The sequence below is a fragment of the Panthera pardus genome, unplaced genomic scaffold (assembly GCF_024362965.1).
Source record: "Panthera pardus isolate Hobbes unplaced genomic scaffold, ASM2436296v1 HiC_scaffold_24, whole genome shotgun sequence".
In the NCBI taxonomy this organism is placed as follows: domain Eukaryota; kingdom Metazoa; phylum Chordata; class Mammalia; order Carnivora; family Felidae; genus Panthera; species Panthera pardus.
In genome coordinates this window covers 51,647,798-51,666,308 of record NW_026526810.1, presented here as the reverse complement: position 1 = coordinate 51,666,308, position 18,511 = coordinate 51,647,798, and the positions used below count along the sequence as shown (strand labels likewise).

At 37.0% G+C, this 18,511-nt stretch overlaps 1 protein-coding gene across 3 annotated transcripts in view; it reads left to right on the top strand.

Moving 5' to 3' along the window:
• GOLM2 (golgi membrane protein 2) overlaps positions 1 to 18,511 on the top strand; it is a 108,786-nt gene that overhangs the window by 20,405 nt on the left and 69,870 nt on the right. For all 3 annotated transcript variants that reach the window (XM_019442279.2, XM_019442278.2, XM_019442280.2), the window contains exon 2: positions 16,863 to 16,917. In XM_019442279.2, coding sequence (XP_019297824.1) covers positions 16,863 to 16,917 — 55 coding nt within the window. The remainder of the gene's footprint in view (positions 1 to 16,862; positions 16,918 to 18,511) is intronic.

Here is an 18,511-nt window from a genome sequence, read left to right as displayed (position 1 = left end):
GCTGTCAGCATGGAACCCGCTTTGGATCTTATGTCCCCCTCTCTGTCTTCGCATCCCCATTGATGTTCTCTCTCTCTCTCTCTCTCTCTCTCTCTCTCTCTCTCTCTCAAAAATAAATGAAAAACACTTTAAAAAAAAAAAAAACCACTCCCAAATCAGAAATCATGAAGATCTATCCCTATGTTTTTGTCTTAAGAATTTTATAGTTTTAGCTCTTAAATTTAGGTTTTTGATCCATTTGAGTTAATTTTCTTTTGTGGTTAATTTTCTTCTTACCTTAGAAGGTAAGCATCTAACTTCATTCTTTTTATTTATTTTTTTAACTTCATTCTTTTGCATGTGGTTATATAGTTGTCCTGACACCATTTGTTGAAGAAATTATTATTCTCCCCATTGAATGGTCTTAGCATTCTTATTGAAAAGCCTGTTGAACATATATGGGGGGTTATTTCTGGGCTCTCTAGGGCCAGACTCTTAAGTCTAAAATGCCATACTAAGGAGTTTTGATTTCACCTTGCAGGTCATAGGGAACAATATAATTCAATTTGTTTTTTGAAAAGATAGTCATGAGTGTAGTAAAGGATGATTGTAGAAAAAAGAAAATGAAACCAAGATCAGTTAGGAAATACATTACACAGACATTTAGGCAAGAACTGTGGGTCTGTATTTACAATGGCAGCAAGAATAGAGAATAATAGAGTCGAAAGACTGGTAAGTTTGATATTTATAGCTAAACTCCAAGGTAGATAGGACTTGCAATTCCATTTTATAGATGAGAAAATTAAAATTTTTAAAAGTTATTTACCTCTGGTCTCTAGTACCTGAAGTTGGAGCTAAAACCTGGTTTTATAATTCCGGTTCATAATTCTGGTTTTATAATTCAGTGGTTCATAGTTCAGTGGTTTTCTTACCATACCATGGTTACTTTCTCAGATGGAGAATTATAATAAATGGTGGGGAACAAGAAGTTAGTTTTGGGACTGGTCATATTTAACATCTTTAATGAATGACTTAGAAAAAGTTCACAGTGTACAGATGGCATTCTTAAAGGGGAAGGGTCATGAACAGAAAAATCATCAACTGTGCATTGGGAAAAACATTGAAGCTTTAGTGGAGGCATTTAGGAGAAAATAATCCAAAATGTACTTACTTATAGGATAAGTAGCTCTGAGCTATCAAAAAAAGAAATTGGCAGGACACCTCCGTGGCTCAGTCGGTAAGTGTCTTGACTCTTGATTTTAGCTCAGGTCATGATTTCACTCACAGTTCCTGGGATCGAGCCCTTCATCAGGCTTTGTGCTGACAGCACAGAGCCTGCTTGGGATTCTCTCTCTCTCCCTCTCTTTTCCCTTCCCTCTCTCTGTCTCTCTCTTGTTCTCAAAATAAATAAATAAACTTAAAAAAAAAAAGGAATCAGGAATAAAATAATATGCTAGGAAATTCTGTGAAATTCCCAGTGTATTATTTTAGCCAAAAAGGCTAAATTTGAGGTACCACCATGCTAGGTACTGGGAACAGTAAAGATCTTCTACCAGCTAACATTTGTTAAGCACTTACTATGTGCCAGGCACTGTTGCAATCACTTTATCTCAGGCCTGTGAAGCAGATAATATTCTCATTTTACAGATGAGGAAACCAAAGCACAGAGAAGTTTAATAAGCAGTATGTCCAAGATAATAATAAGTTATGGATTCAGAATTCAGACCCAGGCAGTTTAACCTTAGAGCCTGTTCTTTCAAGCACTACATTACTGGGTTCTGCATAATCACAGTCTTTCCTTATGTGCAACCCTTTGTTCAGTATTAATTACATGATAGAGGCTTAATAAAGATACAAAGAACAACTGACATCAAGGAATGAAAGGACGGTTACTAGAGAACCATCTAAAAAGACGTGAAAAAGCATATAACTAAAAATATGGATGTATACTTTCCATACCAAATTCAGCAAGGTGGTTTTATGTTTATACACATCCTACTTATTAAGACCCATTCTGAGAGCTTATGCTGGTGTCTTAATGCCATATGATATCTTTTACCTTAACTAAAAGAAAGGAAGAAACTGTTTTACAGGTTAGTGGGGAAAATTTCTTAACAAGTTTTACTTCTTTAAATGGTGCTTCCCCCCAAAACAAAAGACATTTACTCCTCAAATATTGTTATGGTGCCTGGAATGCCTTCAATTGGAGATTTGTTTGAGTTAACAGCATAGTGTCCATATTTCCCAAATTCAGGACACTATGTCTGAAAAAGAATTAAAAAAAAAAAAAACTGTGGTGAAAAACCATGTAACAGAAAATTGACTATCTTAATCATTTTTAAGTGTGCTGTAATGTTAGCTATGTTGTTTATAATGTTGTGCAACAGATCTCTAGAACCTTTTCATCTTGCAAAACGGAAGCTCTATACCTATTGAACAAAGCTCTCCTTTTCCCTTCTCCTTAGCCCCTGGCTGAAAAAGAATTTTCTTGATTTGAGAAAAAATTTTAATATAAAAACTATTACAGTGGCATAAAATTAAATGTTTAATTGCACAGATAAGGAATCCCCTTCATTAACAGAAGAAAATTATATTAAATTGGAACCTTTAGAAAATCTAGGACACATACTCACTCAAGGCCCTGAGAACTAAAGTGAGCTTTCTAGTACAATTACTTCTGGGGAACTAGCATCAGAGAACTAAGGGCTGACTCTGCCATCACTTTTTTATTTGAAAGTAATGAGTGTGATCAGCCGAGGTAACTTTCACAGAACTTGTGCTGAAACCCAGTTTTGGCCTCCTGCTAGGTAGAAAGATTATTGTTGGAAGTCTAAGTCTTGTAGCTTATTCTGGACAGCTTAAACACATTCCCTTAAATCCACTCTAATCAGGCTTTTGCCCTCACCAGACCAAGTGTGGTTCAGTATTTGAGACTTGGCTAAAATCCAGTAGTCAATTCTTAGTTATCATTTTGCTTCACCTATGAGCAACATTTGATACAGTTGATTACTACGTCCTCTTCCTTGAAACATGTTCTTCATTTTGGCTTTCAGGGAATATTGCTTTCTTTCCACCTCACTAGCCATTCCTTCTCATTCTCTTTTCTGGTTCCTCCTCAGATAGAATGCTCCAAGGCTTAGTCCTTGAACCTTTTCTTTATCAAACTCAGTTCCATAGAGAGCTCATCCTGCCACTTCTTTAAAAATCATCTATACACTGATGATTTCCAAATTTATATCTTTTACCAAGACTGTTCTCTTAAATTCCAGTCTTGATAGACAACTCTCTACTCATCATCTCCTCATGGATGGCAAATATGGTTTTGGACTTAACCAGTCCAGAGCCAACTCCCTGATCTTTCTGCTACCCCAAAACTTCTATTCACAGTCTTTCTCAGCCCAGTGAATGGCAACTCCTTCCTGTCAGCTTCTCAAGCCAGAAACTTTGGAGTCATTCTTGACTTTTTCTCACCCCCGTGTCCAATTTACCAGCAATTCTTGTTGGCGTAGCTTCAAAATATATCCAGAATCCAGACACTTGTCTCTCTACCACCTTTACCGTTCTGGTCTAAATTATCATCATTTCTTGCCTAAATTATTGGTTATAGCTTAACTAGCCTCCTTTCTTCTGTCCTTGCTCCTACTTCAATCTGTTTTCAACACAGCATTATATTAAAATGTCAATTAGGTTATGTTCTTTGTTTGCCCAAAATGCCCTGCTGGCTTCCATCTCAATTGCAGAAAAAGTCCCAAGTCTTTCCAGTGGTCCATGGGCTCTAGACCATCTGCTTCCCTCACAGTTCTCTGTCATCTCCTACTACCCTTCTTGTTGCTCACTTCATTCACACCAAACTAGCCATTTTGATCAGTTCTTGAAGTATCAGTCATTCTCCTGCAATAGGGCTTTCACACTGGCTGTACCCTCTGCCTAGGACATTCTTTTCCCAGATAGCTGCATGGTAATTCTCACTCTTGAAAGTCTTCGTTCAAATTTATGCCTTTTTGTTAAAGCCTTCCCCTCTTCTCCATCTCTAATGTATTTTTTCCACAGCACTTAGCACTTCCTATTCTATTGTATGACTTCTTTTATCATAATAAGTAAATATTGTATATTAAGTATTGTAATCCCCCAACAACAGAAGGGATTTTTGTTTATTTTTGTGATTTGCTGTCTCCCCAATGCTTAGATCAATGATATGCATGAAATAGGTACTCAATAAATATATGTTGAATAAATTAATATAGGAAGGAATTAAATGCATACTCAAGACCTAAAATGGGATTTGGCAGCAGTGGTGGGTTGTCTTGGCAGGAGGTGGCTGGGACATGCTAAATTAGAGGGGACCTGGCAGTGGAAGATGTGATGAGGACCTAATAGCATAAAAAATTGGGAAAATTTGGAGGGATGAGAGATAGTGAATATAATGAAATTTTTATCTGTAGAAATTAACATCATGCTCTCGTAGAGTCAATTTGAGTTTTGGTTTTTATTTTAAAGGAGGGAATGAAATTTGTTGTAGTAAAAAGGAAAGGAAAGGACATTCTGTTTGCTGATGATGCTTGGATATAGGGAGGAGTAGTTTAAATTATATATGGTTAAAACTAGCTTCACTCTGTCCAGGAGACCATTTCTGGTAATTGGTTAAAATGGTACCCACCTTCTGAAAGACATTAAATGCTTGGTAGAAGAGTTTTGGATTCCACACTATGGGTAATAGTATTCTATTAGTGGATTTTGACTAAAAGAAAGATTTGATAGAAAACAAGTTTTTGCAAAGCTGTTTCTCACTACCATTTGGAAATTGATAAAAGTGGGAAAAGACTAATGGTAAATTAAATTTCTTCATTTATTTGTTCAGTAATGTTGAGTGCCTAAAGTGTGCCAGGAAATAAAGGGGTGACCAAACAAGTAAGATCTCTGCTCTTATTTGTAGATCAAGGCAGTTGCCATGAACATAGAGAAAGAGTTAAGGGTCAGATATGAAAGAAGTTGCAAAAAAAGAATTGGCTGGACTTGGTGATAGTTTGTATGGAGTGTGAATGCATGCAGTTCTAGGCACTAGTGGGATAGTTAATAAGATGAGAAAGAAGAGGCAGGAGAACCAGAAGGATGATGATGTCACTGAAGGTAGTGGAAGCTGAGAAGGGCTTCTAATTTGTGGAGAAACTATTTTGATTTTTTACACTTCAAGTTTTAAGGATTAGTGAGATGTATAAGTGGAAATGCTTTATGAACTGGGTATGGCAGATGGGGGGAGACTCTTGCTATCATACTTTTTTTTTTTAAGTAGACTTCACACCTGTGCACAGCCCAACACAGGTCTTGAGCGTACGACCATGAGATCAAACCCCAGCTGAGATCGAGTGTGATGCTTAACCAACTGAGCCACCCAGACTCTCATACTTTCTAAGTCTGCCTTGCTTTCCCTTCCAAGTCTGCCTTGCTTTCCCTACTCACCTCTCATTCTCTCCTTCCCTTTCATAGTCCTCCACCTGCACCCTCTTCTGTGGCTTAAAATTTATCACTCAACTTGTCCTTTGTGGGTTGACTGAAGGCACTGCTCTGTATCTTCCTCATTCTAGGGTCTAGGCAGACTAAGCAGCCCCCATCCAAAACATTGGTTGCTATGGTAGAATGACAGAGCGGCAAATTGTGCTCCTTATCATTACTTATGTCTGGAAGTGATTCGTGTCATTTTGCTCATATTCATTGCCTTTCCCTCATCCCAACTTCAAAGAAATCAGGAGGGACAGTCCTACAGAGTGCCTAGGATGAGAATTAGAAATATTTGCCAACACTAATGATAATTAAAGACCTTGATTTTTAATTCATTCTGACATAAATTTGACATAGGATTCATATCCTTGAGATTCAAAGTTTGTGAACTACAGGGGCACCTGGCTGGCTCAGTTGATAGAGTTTGTGACTCTTGATCTCGGGGTTGTGAGTTCAAGCTCCACATTGTGTGTATAGGTTGCATAATAAAAAACATTTTTTTTAAAGTTTGTGAACTTCAAACTTGCATATTCTTAGGAGAATGTATCAAAAAAGAGATTAGAACTGCTGAATGAGCTGTACTTGTTTTTCACAAGTACACCTGGACCACTTATCCTTTCCTTCTTCCATTCCAGAAGCCTTGTTCACTCTTTACTTTCCTCCCTATCCAGCTGAGATTTGATGGTCTGTTGTTTCAGCTTAGTTTCTTGCTATTATTCTCTCTTTTACGTATCTATTTTAAACCTAGCTGGAGAAAATCATATAGCCAGACTGGTATTTGTAGAAATTTATGATCAGCTGCCCCAACTGGGCTTTCAATAGCACCTTACAAATTACAGTAGTCTAGACACCTATCGATTCCAGCATCTTTCAAACTTCTCCTCTCCTCAAGCCTCCCCCACTTCCTATCCCCCATTTAAATTCCTCTTCCCCTAACTCCAGCCCAACATGTGATCTTGTATCCTTTTTGACAGAATTGGACAGGAACTGATAAAACTTTTATTACCAAATCTGCAGGCATACCTACGTTTCTACCAATATGTCTTCCTTCCTTGTTGGATTAAAAAAAGTTTCCTGGGGCGCCTGGGTGGCTCAGTCAGTTAAGCGTCTGACTTCAGCTCAGGTCACGATCTCACGGTCCGTGAGTTTGAGCCCTGCGTCGGGCTCTGGGCTGATGGCTCAGAGCCTGGAGCCTGCTTCTGATTCTGTGTCTCCCTCTCTCTCTGCCCCTCCCCCGTTCATGCTCTGTCTCTCTCTGTCTCAAAAATAAATAAACGTTAAAAAAAAAATTAAAAAAAAATAATAAAAAATAAAAAAAGGTTCCTACTTTCTCCAGGACCAGCCTCGGTACCTGTTTTCTGAATCTAATTTCCTCCATCTTTTCAAAGATCTTGTACTATTATTAATCCAGTCTCCTTATATTCAATCTCTGTCTCTATTTACTCTTCAGCACTTAGTGTTCACGTGTAAGAGAGTATATATGAGCAGGGGAGGGGCAGAGAGAGAAGAAGAGAGAGAATCTCAAGCAGGCTCTGCACTCAGTGCAGAACCTGACACACGGCTCGATCCCACGACCCTGGGATCATGACTAAGCCAAAATTAAGAGTCAGATGCTCAACCAACTGAGCCACTTAAGTGCCACTCCCAGTCAGATTTCTTGAAAACAGAATTGTCTTTGTTCATATCTGGATTTTCTCTTCCTGTTACTAATATTTCAACATCTTTTACCCAGTGCACTGTGCTCTTGGCTTCCATGATGCCAGACTCTCCTGTTTTCCTTTTCTCAGTTCTTCTTAGTCTTCTTTGCTTAGTCTTAGTCTTCTTTGCTTCTTCTTTGATGCACCTCTATTTATCATTAAGTATTATAGTTCATAGTTTTCTTTTTTGTCTTCAGATTTTATTTTTTTAAGTAATCTCTGTACCCAACATGGGGCTCAAACTCACAACCCCAAGATCAAGACTCCACCGACTGAGCCAGTCAGGCACCACTAGTTCATAGTTTCCTGTCTAAGATCCTCTTCTCTACTTATTCTGCTCTCTTCATAAGTGCTCATACTCATTCAGAAAACTTCAATTATGCTGATGACTCCAAATGTGTATTCTTTACCCAGATCTCTCTCTTGTTTCTTGTGTATTGCTATATTTCTAGGCCTTCAACAGTATCTTCCACTTACTAGGTGTTTCATAAATGTTTCTCTTGTGACTGGCTGACAAATGAATGAATAAACAAACATAGTTTGTTTCATGGTGGTGATTCTTTGTAATTCTTCTTAATAGACCAGGACCAAATACTTTATATCCCTAGGCCTAGCACATAGTGGATACTTAGTAAATGCTTTATAAATGACTGAATAAAAATGAATGGGTGAATAAAAGAACTTTGTGATGATTCATTATAGCCATCCAACACCAAACACCTTGATTATTCTTTTTAAAAATGTAACTGGGTATAGCTTAAACTAATACTTGCTTCAAGAGAGACTAATTCTTTAACAGATCAAGTAAAAGTTGCAAGTGTGTTTGAAATGTTGACTGAATAACATGTGTGTAATATAATATTAGTAAGAAAAGAAGTTTAATCACTTAGCTGATCTAGTATATGCACAATGGTCATGAACACAGACTCTTATGTGGGACTGCTTGGGAGAATATCTGGTATCTACTGTAGGCATATGAAATAGAGTACAGTTTCCTTGTCTGTAAAATGTAAAGCCCACCTCATAGGATGGTTATGAGGATTTAATGCAGTGATACTTATAAAACACTTAGCAGAGATCTGGCACAAAATAAAAATTAAAAAATTTAAACATTTAATACCCATCAGTTATTATTAATATATCATTTTGATCCAGCTGCTATAGGTCCCAGCCAAAGACATAGTATAGATGAGTAACTGCTAAACCTGGCTGCTTATCAGAATCACTTGAGCTTTAAAAAAAAAAAAAAAAAGATTTCACGGGATGCCAGAGTGGCTTAATCGGTTAAGTGTCTGACTTCAGCTCAGGTCATGCTCTCACGGTTCGTGAGTTCGAGCCCCACATCAAGTTCTGTGCTGACATCTCAGAGCCTGGAGCCTGTTTCAGATTCTGTGTCTCCCTCTCTCTCTCTGCCTCTCCCCTGCTTACACTCTGTCCCTCTTTCTCTCAAAAATAAATAAAGTTAAAAAAAATAAACATTTAAAAAAAGATTTAAATGGGGACAGGGGGACGTGGTGCCTGGCTGGCTCAGTTGGAGGTACATGTATCTCTTGATCTCCAGGTTGTGAGTTCGAGCCCCATGTTGGGTGTAGAGATTACTTACATAAATAAATATTAAAAAAAGAAAAAAAGATTTCTGGGCTGATCCCCAGACTATTATAAATCACACTGGAGTGGGGTGGAGGAGGTAAGAATATGTATTTCTTACAGCTCCCTAGGTGATTCTGAGGATCATCCAGGTTTGGTAGTTATGTTACAGAAGATAGAATTGTCTCTAGAAATCATCTGAGTATGAGATGTAAATGGGAAAAATGTTTCTGGTATGGAGAAAAAAGGAGCCAGAAATCTGTAAAAAGCTAATTATATATAACCTTTGGGATCAATGGTCAAAGTTGTGCTGATTGTCCAAGAACAGGTCATAATGAAAGTGAAGCATACACAGCTGAGCCATTTTCAAGGTCCCAGAATGAAAAGAAAAGCAGAGCCACTGAGCTGGTAACAGCTGCCAAAATTAATTCAGAGTAGCCATGTGGGATGGGAAAGCACTAAATGAACTTCAGAAAGAGGTGGTAAAAATATAAAGATTATGTTTTAGGTATTGGAGGAAGAAAGATTAGAGGAAAATAGATGAAATAGCTGAGGACGAGTGAGAAGTGCTGTAGGAAAATATCAAGAGAAGATGATTCTTACTAAAAAAAAGAGGTAAAGAACATATGTCTTGGAAAAGAGAAAAAGAAAGGTCTCAGGAATGACAGTAAAAACATTTTAAGAGATTAACATGGAAAAGGCCAAAGACAGCATACATAATCAGCCAATTATAGATGGACTGCAAATCCTAGAGAGACCAGTATTACAGAAGGGGAAAGGTGAAGTAAAGCTAAGGCAATGAAGTTGATAACAAAGGGAAATAAATGAGGGAGTTTAGAAGAAGTCTTGAAGGATAATTAGAATTATACAAATATGAGGGGCACCTGGGTGGCTCAGTTAGTTGGGCATCCGGCTCTCTATTTCAGCTCAGGTCATGATCCCAGGGTTGTGGGATTGAGCCCTGTGTTGGGCTCCATGCTGAGTGTCGAGCCTGCTTGAGATTCTCCCTCTGCCCCTCTTTCCTGCTCGCACACTCTCTCTCTCTCAAAAAAAAGAAAAATAATTACATAAATATGAATAAAGTACCATTTAAGGTAGAAGAATATGTAGTACACAGTATAAAACTTGAAAATCTAAGGAATGATTCAGCAAACATTTATTGAGATGGACACACAGGGATGAATGAGAAATGCAGTCAGTGCCTGTTGTCATGGAATTCTCATTTTTTTAATGTTTACTTATTTATTTTGAGAGAGAGAGAGCATGCACACACAAGTGGGGGAGGGACAGAGAGAGAGAGAGAGAGAGAGAGAGAGAGAGAGAGAGAGAGAACCCCAAGCAGGCTCCATGAGCTCCATGAGATCATAACCTGAGCCAAAATCAAGAGTTGGACACTTAATTGACTGAGCCGCTCAGGCACCCTGGAATTCTCATTTCTGATAAACCTTGGGGGTAGAAGAGAAACAGGGTGACATTCTTACTAGAAATAGAACTGCACGTGATAAAAGAATGTTTTGTTTTTGACCGGACTGAATATGAGGCTCTTCCCAGTAGAGTTGAGTCGGGCAAGGCATTTTGAGCATTTTGGGTTTTTGAAGGATACATTGGAATCTGGATTGGAATCTGTCTGACCATAGATGTAAATTAGGCAAGGGAATGTGTGTCTGTCTCTCTGTCTATCTACACACACTGATCTCTCATCCCCAAAGAAATTTGAAAGAGAAATCATTTCATATGTTATAATATATTGTAAATAAGGATATTTTGGCAAAAGTCTGAAAGTGACCAAAAGGGACCTGTGAAGCCGGACGAGAATCATTTCATAAAATAAGGATTAAATAATACTTCTTAGAGTTTATGTACTGTTAGCTGTCTGGAATATACAAAAAAAAAAAAGAAAGTATTCCCTATTACATTGCCAGTTCAACCGAGTTTTTGTGGCAGAGTGAAATATTTTTTTTCCAATCATGCAATAGTGAGAATCAAATTAGTTTCTCAACAACTGGGAAGTTTTGGCAGAGTCATTTAGAAGATAAGCAAATTCATGTTAGAGCACAAGGAAATTAAAACTATGAGGAAGAATGATCAAAAGGGAAGCCAAGCTTCCTTTTGAAGGTGTTGAGATGCTGGAAGTATTAAAACAAGTGAAGGCTCTCAGAGGAAGGGTTAAAACCAAAGGAGTTAAAGAACTAAAGAGACCTGTCTGTATGAAGAAAGGATTAATGAAAAGCATGAAAGGAAAGGAAAACAAAGTTGAAGAAATTAGAGCAAATAAAAAAAATCAGAAACAAAATGAAAAAGTCTTCATAAACAGACTCAAGATGGTAGAAAACATAAGATTAAAGCCAAAATTAAGTCATTGCTTTATATTCTTACATTTTGCAACAGTACAAAGGAGTGTCACGGTAGCTAAAAACACATTCAGATTTCCTTAAAAGGATAACATTGAATGTAAGAAGAATTCCTTATGAAACTGTTTCAGGAGGTAGATGAGAATTTGGGGGATGAGGTATACATATGGGGAGAAGAGGGGTCAGATGCCTATAATATTGCACTGTGAAAAAGATAAACAGTTTAGTAGCAGACATCTAGATTCTAAAAGTGAGGAGCATAGTAAAATTGCTGTAGAGGAAAGAGAACTTCTAGGTTTAATGATCTCCCACCTGGGCTCTGTGAGGTCTTTGAGCAAATCCTTGGCACTTCTGTTCAAAGGCATATGGAAGGTGAGATAACTTGCACAATGTTAATAGGTACAAGTAATAATAATAACTTGCACTAGTGTTAATAGGACGTGAGAGAAATTGGGAACTGGTACTTGCTGGTAATACTAAACACTAAATATAAGATTATTGTGAGAATTGTGCTGGAAAGATTGACAGGAATAATAGAGAACATGAGATGCCAAGGGAACAATATGCCATGAGGGGGGTCCGAAAAGCTAACTGAAAAATCCTTACATGGCAAAGGAATGGGGTGGAAAATAAATTCATTATGCTTGGCTTAAGAAAGGGCTTTTATTTAGACAAGCTATGATTTTCTCTTGAGTGCCACGTAAAATATATTGTTCCAGAGCAGCTTTTGAAATGTGAGGGCTTTACGTATGAGCCATTGGGATCAGTGTCTCCATTCTCAGTAAGGAAGATTGAAGAGAAAATTAAAATGATAAAAATAAAGCAGTACTGCCCATATAATTCTATACTATTTTTGTGGTCTGTGGATTGAATTTCCCTTCCTTCATTAAAAAATTTTAAAAGTATATAAGGATACAAAGGAGACAGTGCAGGGAAGCTGAGGCCACTCATAGCCTAGCATTTAAGAATAGCATATCTGTAGCAATTTCAAAAGGAAGTTTAAAATAAAGAGTGCAGAGACGTTGGGATAGCCTAGCATTTAAGAATAGCATATCTGTAGCAATTTCAAAAGCAAGTTTAAAATAAAGAGTGCAGAGACGTTGGGATAACATCATAAAAATGGATAAAAAACAGAGTAATACAAACTTATTGAAAGCAAGAATAAAAGATGGTTATGTTCTTTGGAGGGGCAAAAAAAATTAGATCATGAAAATAAAGGAAGTGGGAAAAAAAAGTAAACATAGGCTAATTGCACATTATTGGAGAGCAGTTTTTAGTGATCATCTGATCACATAGCATTTGGTGTCCGTTTCTCCTGCTGCCTCTGCAGCTTTCCATCAGTGATCTCATTCCTGTGGCTTTAATTGCTATTCATATGCTAATGACTCTCAAATCGTTGGTGCCCAAGCTCCAGACCTATATATCCAGCTGACTACAAGATCTCTTCTCAGGTGTGTCACAAGTGCCTCATATTCAACAGGTCCAAATCTGTAAAAATCATCCCCCCACTCTCCCTCCCACCCCAAGTCTATTTCTCCTGTTTCCCTCTTGTGGAGTACTGCCACCTTACTCATCTAGTTTCCTACTTTAGAAATCTAAACATCATCCTTGCTGTTTCTTCTTTTACCCTTGTATCTAATCAATCAGCAAGATATTCATTCTTTCCCTTTAATAGTTCCCATGTATATTTATCTCTCTGTTCTCATTCTATTAGTTTAGACCAGAGGTTGGCAAACTTTTTCTATAAAGGACCGAATGGTAAATACGTTAGGCTTTGCAGGCCATATGGTCTTTGTCACAATCACTGTAGCTCCAAAGCAGCCGGACACAATATGTAAATGAACGGGTGTAACTGTTTTCCATAAAACTTTATTTATAGACACTGAAATTCACATTGTGTATAATTCACAAAATATTCTTCTTCTTTTGCTTTCCTCCCACCCCTGTCCCAACCATTTTAAAATGTAAAAACCATCCTTAGTTTGTCATCCCTATGAAAACAGAAGCAGGCCAGATATGGCTCACAGGCCATAATTTGCCCACCCCTGTCTTAGACCACCATTTTCTCACCTGAAATACAACAGTAGTCTTCTACTCTCCTACCTGGTCTCCCTCTAGTCTTGTCCCTCTGGTCCACTTCTCTTACTGAAGCCAGGTTGACTTTTCTAAATTGCAAATTGGATTGCTCTACCTTGCTTGAAGTCCTTTAAAGGTTGACCATAGCCATGGGAATGTACCCACATTTTTTGGCAAGACCCTTCATAATGTGGACCTTGCTTACCTTTCTAGCCATGTTTCCTTGCCACATGTTTCTAGCAGCTTCAGCTGCTTAGAACTGCTTGCAGTTTCTGTAGTGTGTAGTATTTTTCACTTCTAAGTTTTGACACATCCCTTGAATATCTTTCCTCCTTACCCTCTGACTACTTCACCTGGAAAAACACTACTCTTCCTACTGGACACATTTTAGCTATCATCTCCAGAAGCCTTTCCTCACTCCCCTAAGGTGTTTTATCCCCTAAGGATTTAAGTGCTTCTACTAAGTTCTCTTGTCATATCTGCAGAACCTAATAATAGCATTTATTTTGCTATATTATAATTAACTATTTGATTGCTTCCCCAAAATAATAAACTCCTTGAGTGCCTAGAATTTGTCCATTATTTTATTCCCAGTTTCACGTATGGTGCCTTATAATACCCTCGGCACTTCCATTTCTATCTTTTTGCATTAAAAAAATTGAGATATGGGAATGCAAGCTGGTGCAGCCACTCTGGAAAACAGTATGAAGGTTCCTCAAAGAATTAAAAATAGAACTACCGTACCACCCAGAAATTGCATTACTAGTTATCTATCTAAGGGATACAGGTGTGCTGTTTCGAAGAGGCACATGCACCTCAATGTTTATAGCAGCACTATCAACAATAGCCAAAATATGGACAGAGCCCAAATGTCCATCGATGGATGAACGGATAAAGAAGATGTGGTGTGTGTGTGTGTGTGTGTGTGTGTGTGTGTGTATATATATATATATATATATATATATATATATATATATATATATATAATGGAGTATTACTCAGCAATCAAAAAGAATGAAATCTTGCCATTTGCAACTATGTGGATGGAACTGGAGTGTATTATCTAAGCGGAATTAGTCAGAGAAAGATAAATATCATATGACTTCACTCATGAGGACTTTAAGATACAAAACAGATGAACATAAGGGAAGGGAAACAAAAATAATATAAAAACAGGGAGGGGGACAAAACATAAGAGACTCTTAAAATATGGAGAACAGAGGGTTACTAGAGGGATTGTGGGAGGGGGGATGGGCTAAATGGGTAAGGGGCATTAAGGAATCTACTCCTGAAATCATTGTTGTACTATATGCTAACTAATTTGGATGTAAATTTTAAAAAATTTAAATTAAAAAAATAATAAAATAAAATAGAGATATTCATATATCATAAAACTTACCCTTTTAAAGTATACACTTCAGTTTAGTTTTTAGTATATTGACAATACTGTGCAGCTATCACCACTAATTCAAGAACATTTTTTTTAAAGATTTTTTTTTAAGTGATCTCTACACCCAGCGTGGGGCTAGAACCCACAACACCAAGACCAGGAATCACGTGCTCTACCATTTGAGCCAGCCAGGTGCCCCCAGAACATTCTCATCACCACAAAAAGAAACCCCATGTCCTTTTGTGACTAGCTTCTTTTACTTAGCATATATGTTTTCAAGGCTTATCCATATTGTAGCAGGTAACAGTACTTCATTCCTTTTTATGACTGAATATCAACATTATATTTTAAGCTTCATTCTTCAAAGCTGCCAGGACTCTAGGGGAAGACCCAGTTAAGGCTGAAGGGCCCCTCCATGGTCTTTTTTCTCCAACCGTCTTTCACACTGCTTTTCCTCCTGTATCATGTGCTATAGCCAAACAATATTTTGATCATATTTTCATACATGTCTCATGTTTTCTTGCCTTTGTACCTTTTCTTATGTCATCGTCTCTATCTGGAATGCCCTTTTCTACCTATTTACAATTTTTCCTAGCCTTCAATGACTAATTCAGGTAAAAATTCCTTCCCTGAAGCTTTCCTTGATCAGATCAGCTAAGAACCATCTCTGAATTCCTACAGTAAGTATACTGCTTTAGGTGCTAAACTTGCCTACTGATTCCTTGAGACTGCTCTCATGTTTTCCAATTTTTTTATACTCTCCCATCTAGTACCTTGGTACAGTAATTTTTTAAAATGTAAATGAAAATGGCATGACCACTTTGGAAAAGGAGGAACCTCACTCTTGCACATTTATCCCAGAGAAATATCCTAGAAAACTAATATTCATGTAAAAATCAGTATACTGTTTTTTATAGCAGCTGTATTTGTAATAGCCAAAAAGTTGAAACCACCAACATGTTATACAGTAGTTGAATACTAAAGGAAACTGTAGTACATTCATATCATGGAATACTACTCAGTAATAAAGAGGAATGAACTATTGATATATGCAGCAACTATATGTTATACTGAGTAAAAAGAAATCTTAAAAGGCCACATATTATATGATTCCATTTATATAACATTCTTGAAATGACAAAATTGCAGAGTTGGGAAACAAATTAGTATTTACCAGGGTTTAGAAATAGTGTGAGGAAGGAGGATAGATTTGAATATAAAGGATAGTATGAGGGATATCCTTGCAATGATAGAATAGTTCTGAATCTTTGTTTTGGTGGTGGTTACGTGAGTGTGTGTGTGTGTGTGTGTGTGTGTGTGTGTGTGTGTGTGTGTGTCTGTGTGTGTGTGTGTAAAAATGACATAGAATTATACATACACATTGTACCAGTGTCAGATTCCTGGTTTTGATGTTGTGTTATAGTTAGATAGGATGTATGTATTGGGGGAATTGGGTGAAGTGTATATGGGACTTCTCTGTGCTATCTTTGCAATTTCTTACAAATCTATAATTATTTTGAACTAAGAAGCTTAAAACTTTCTCTTTAGAGATTGAAAAGGTATTTATCATAATCATTTTGGCACTCATGGTCCTGCTTCTGATCACTATGAATCTGTGTATACTTTCAAAGTCAATTTACTTTTGAGGTTGACAAGAGAACCTGTTTGTAGTGATATTGTTACATTTTACAATTGATACCTGTTTAAGCAAGATCTGGGACAGTGGTTCTTTGTGGATGACATCCTGGCTTTCAAAGACCTTGTCTTAATTTTTAAATTAAGTGCTAAGTTAAATTAAATTAGTTTGAGTCATATTTTGTTACAGTTTTAAGTTCCTATTGTTCTTGTCTACTGGATCTTGAAGGACAATGACCACAACAACAAGTCCTATGTAGTATCTGTTATCGTATGAGAGCTTGATAAGCATCAGTTACTTGATTTTGCATTAACTGATTCAAACAATTAATTCTTATTTTAACATAGAGTTAGTAAGAGGTTTCTTCTGGTAAGATTTTGAAAAAAGATACCATTAAGCAATGTTCAACTCAAATTTTTAAATGTTTGAAAGTTATTAGACTATATATTAAGTATGAATATTCTTTTGCGAATTTAAAGTATTACAAAATCAAAATTTCTCTCTAATTCTTTTTGGAAAGAGGTGGGTATATATAACTTAAGGATTTTTCTTTTGTATTTATGATCAAACTTAAAGTGAATATCAGCAAAAAAGAGGAAATATGAGCAAAACTCCATATTCTGTAGTAAAATGAAAATTTTTTTTTTCAGATTAAACTACAGAGCAACATATCATATCAGATGGCAGATATACATCATTTAAAGGGTAAGAAAATTAATTACAGATTAAAGATAAACAAAGGTCACTAAATGTCTAATATCCTCAACAATTAAGAAATACCTAGACAGCTAAATGAAATAAAAATTTTTGAACAAAGCTCCTTTGATGGCAAAATGTTTACTTTTTCTTAAGATATCATAAAAGAATTTTAATGTTGCTTTATACACATTAAAAGTTAAAATTTGTATTTTAATCTTGTATATAGACAGATTTCATACAATGAAATGTTACTGAAAGAAGCCTCAAAGAAAATTGAGGTATAGCTTCAAAAGCTATCAAATTTCTAGGGAAAGGGTAAGGGGTAATCCCTCTGTATTGTGTCCAACTGCTAAATAATCCATTCAGGTCTAGAGATGCTTTAGATGGGTCCTCCAGGCTTCATGTTTACCCTGGGAACAGAAAGAAACTCAGAACAGAAAGAAAACCTGGAAAGAAACCAGGAAGAAACCTGTAGATAGATAGATAGATAGATAGATAGATAGATAGATAGATAGATAGATATACTGTGTGTGTATTTGTGTGTGTGTGTGTGTGTATTTTTTCACTTAGATGAAGTGATAGGAAATGACTAAAGGTTTTATAAAAAATAATAGGTACGGTGAACAAGCTCTATGCTTTGCTTACATTACTTCATACCATCACCTGCCTGTGGAGTTTGGGACCTGAAGAGGACCCCTCTTCTCCCTCACACCCTTTGGTTACAACACTGTATGTATGTATGTATGTGTGTATATATATGGTGTTTATTTATTTATGAGAGATGTGTGCACACATGAGCGAGGAAAGGGCAGAAAGAAAGAATTTCTGGCGGACTCCGCACTGTCAGCACAGAGCCAGAACTTGAACTCGTGAACTGTGAGATCATGAGCTGAGCTGAAATCAAGATTGTCAGATGCTCAACTTACTGAGCCACCCAGGCACCCCTGTGATAAATATAACTCTATATTTATTTTGTTGTTTTTACATGTTTCTTTCTTTATTTTTAGAGAGAGAGTGCATGCATGCACATGGGTACATCACACACACACACACACACACACACACACACACACACACACACACAACCAGGGCGTGTAGAGCAGAGAGGGAGAGGGAAAGAGAGAATCCCAAGCAGGCTCCATGCAGTCATTGCAGAGCCCGGTGGACACTCACTGTGAGATCATGACCTGAGCTGAAATCAAGAGTCAGATCCTTAACCAACTGAGCCATCCAGGTGCCCCAACACTGTATATTTTAAAACTTGGCAGGCAGTGACTCTAAGTTTTTGTGTGTGGATAATACATGCTCTGTAATTTCATAAATATATCTTTATTCTATTACAATTTTGACCCTCTTTAGGTGGAATTTGATAATAGATTTTTATGATCCTCTTGAAGAAGCCAACCTGAGCTGGCTTTGTAATTTATTGAAGTTTTTGCTTCTCACCTAGCAAATTATTAGGAATGTGTTATAACCTGAAAATAGAAATTATGATTATTTTTACTACGATGTAGAACAGCTTTGACATTCTCTTAAAAATTCACTTCCTGGGTGGCCACATTTGTTTTTGCTGCATTTGTGTCCGTGTTCTACTCTTTAT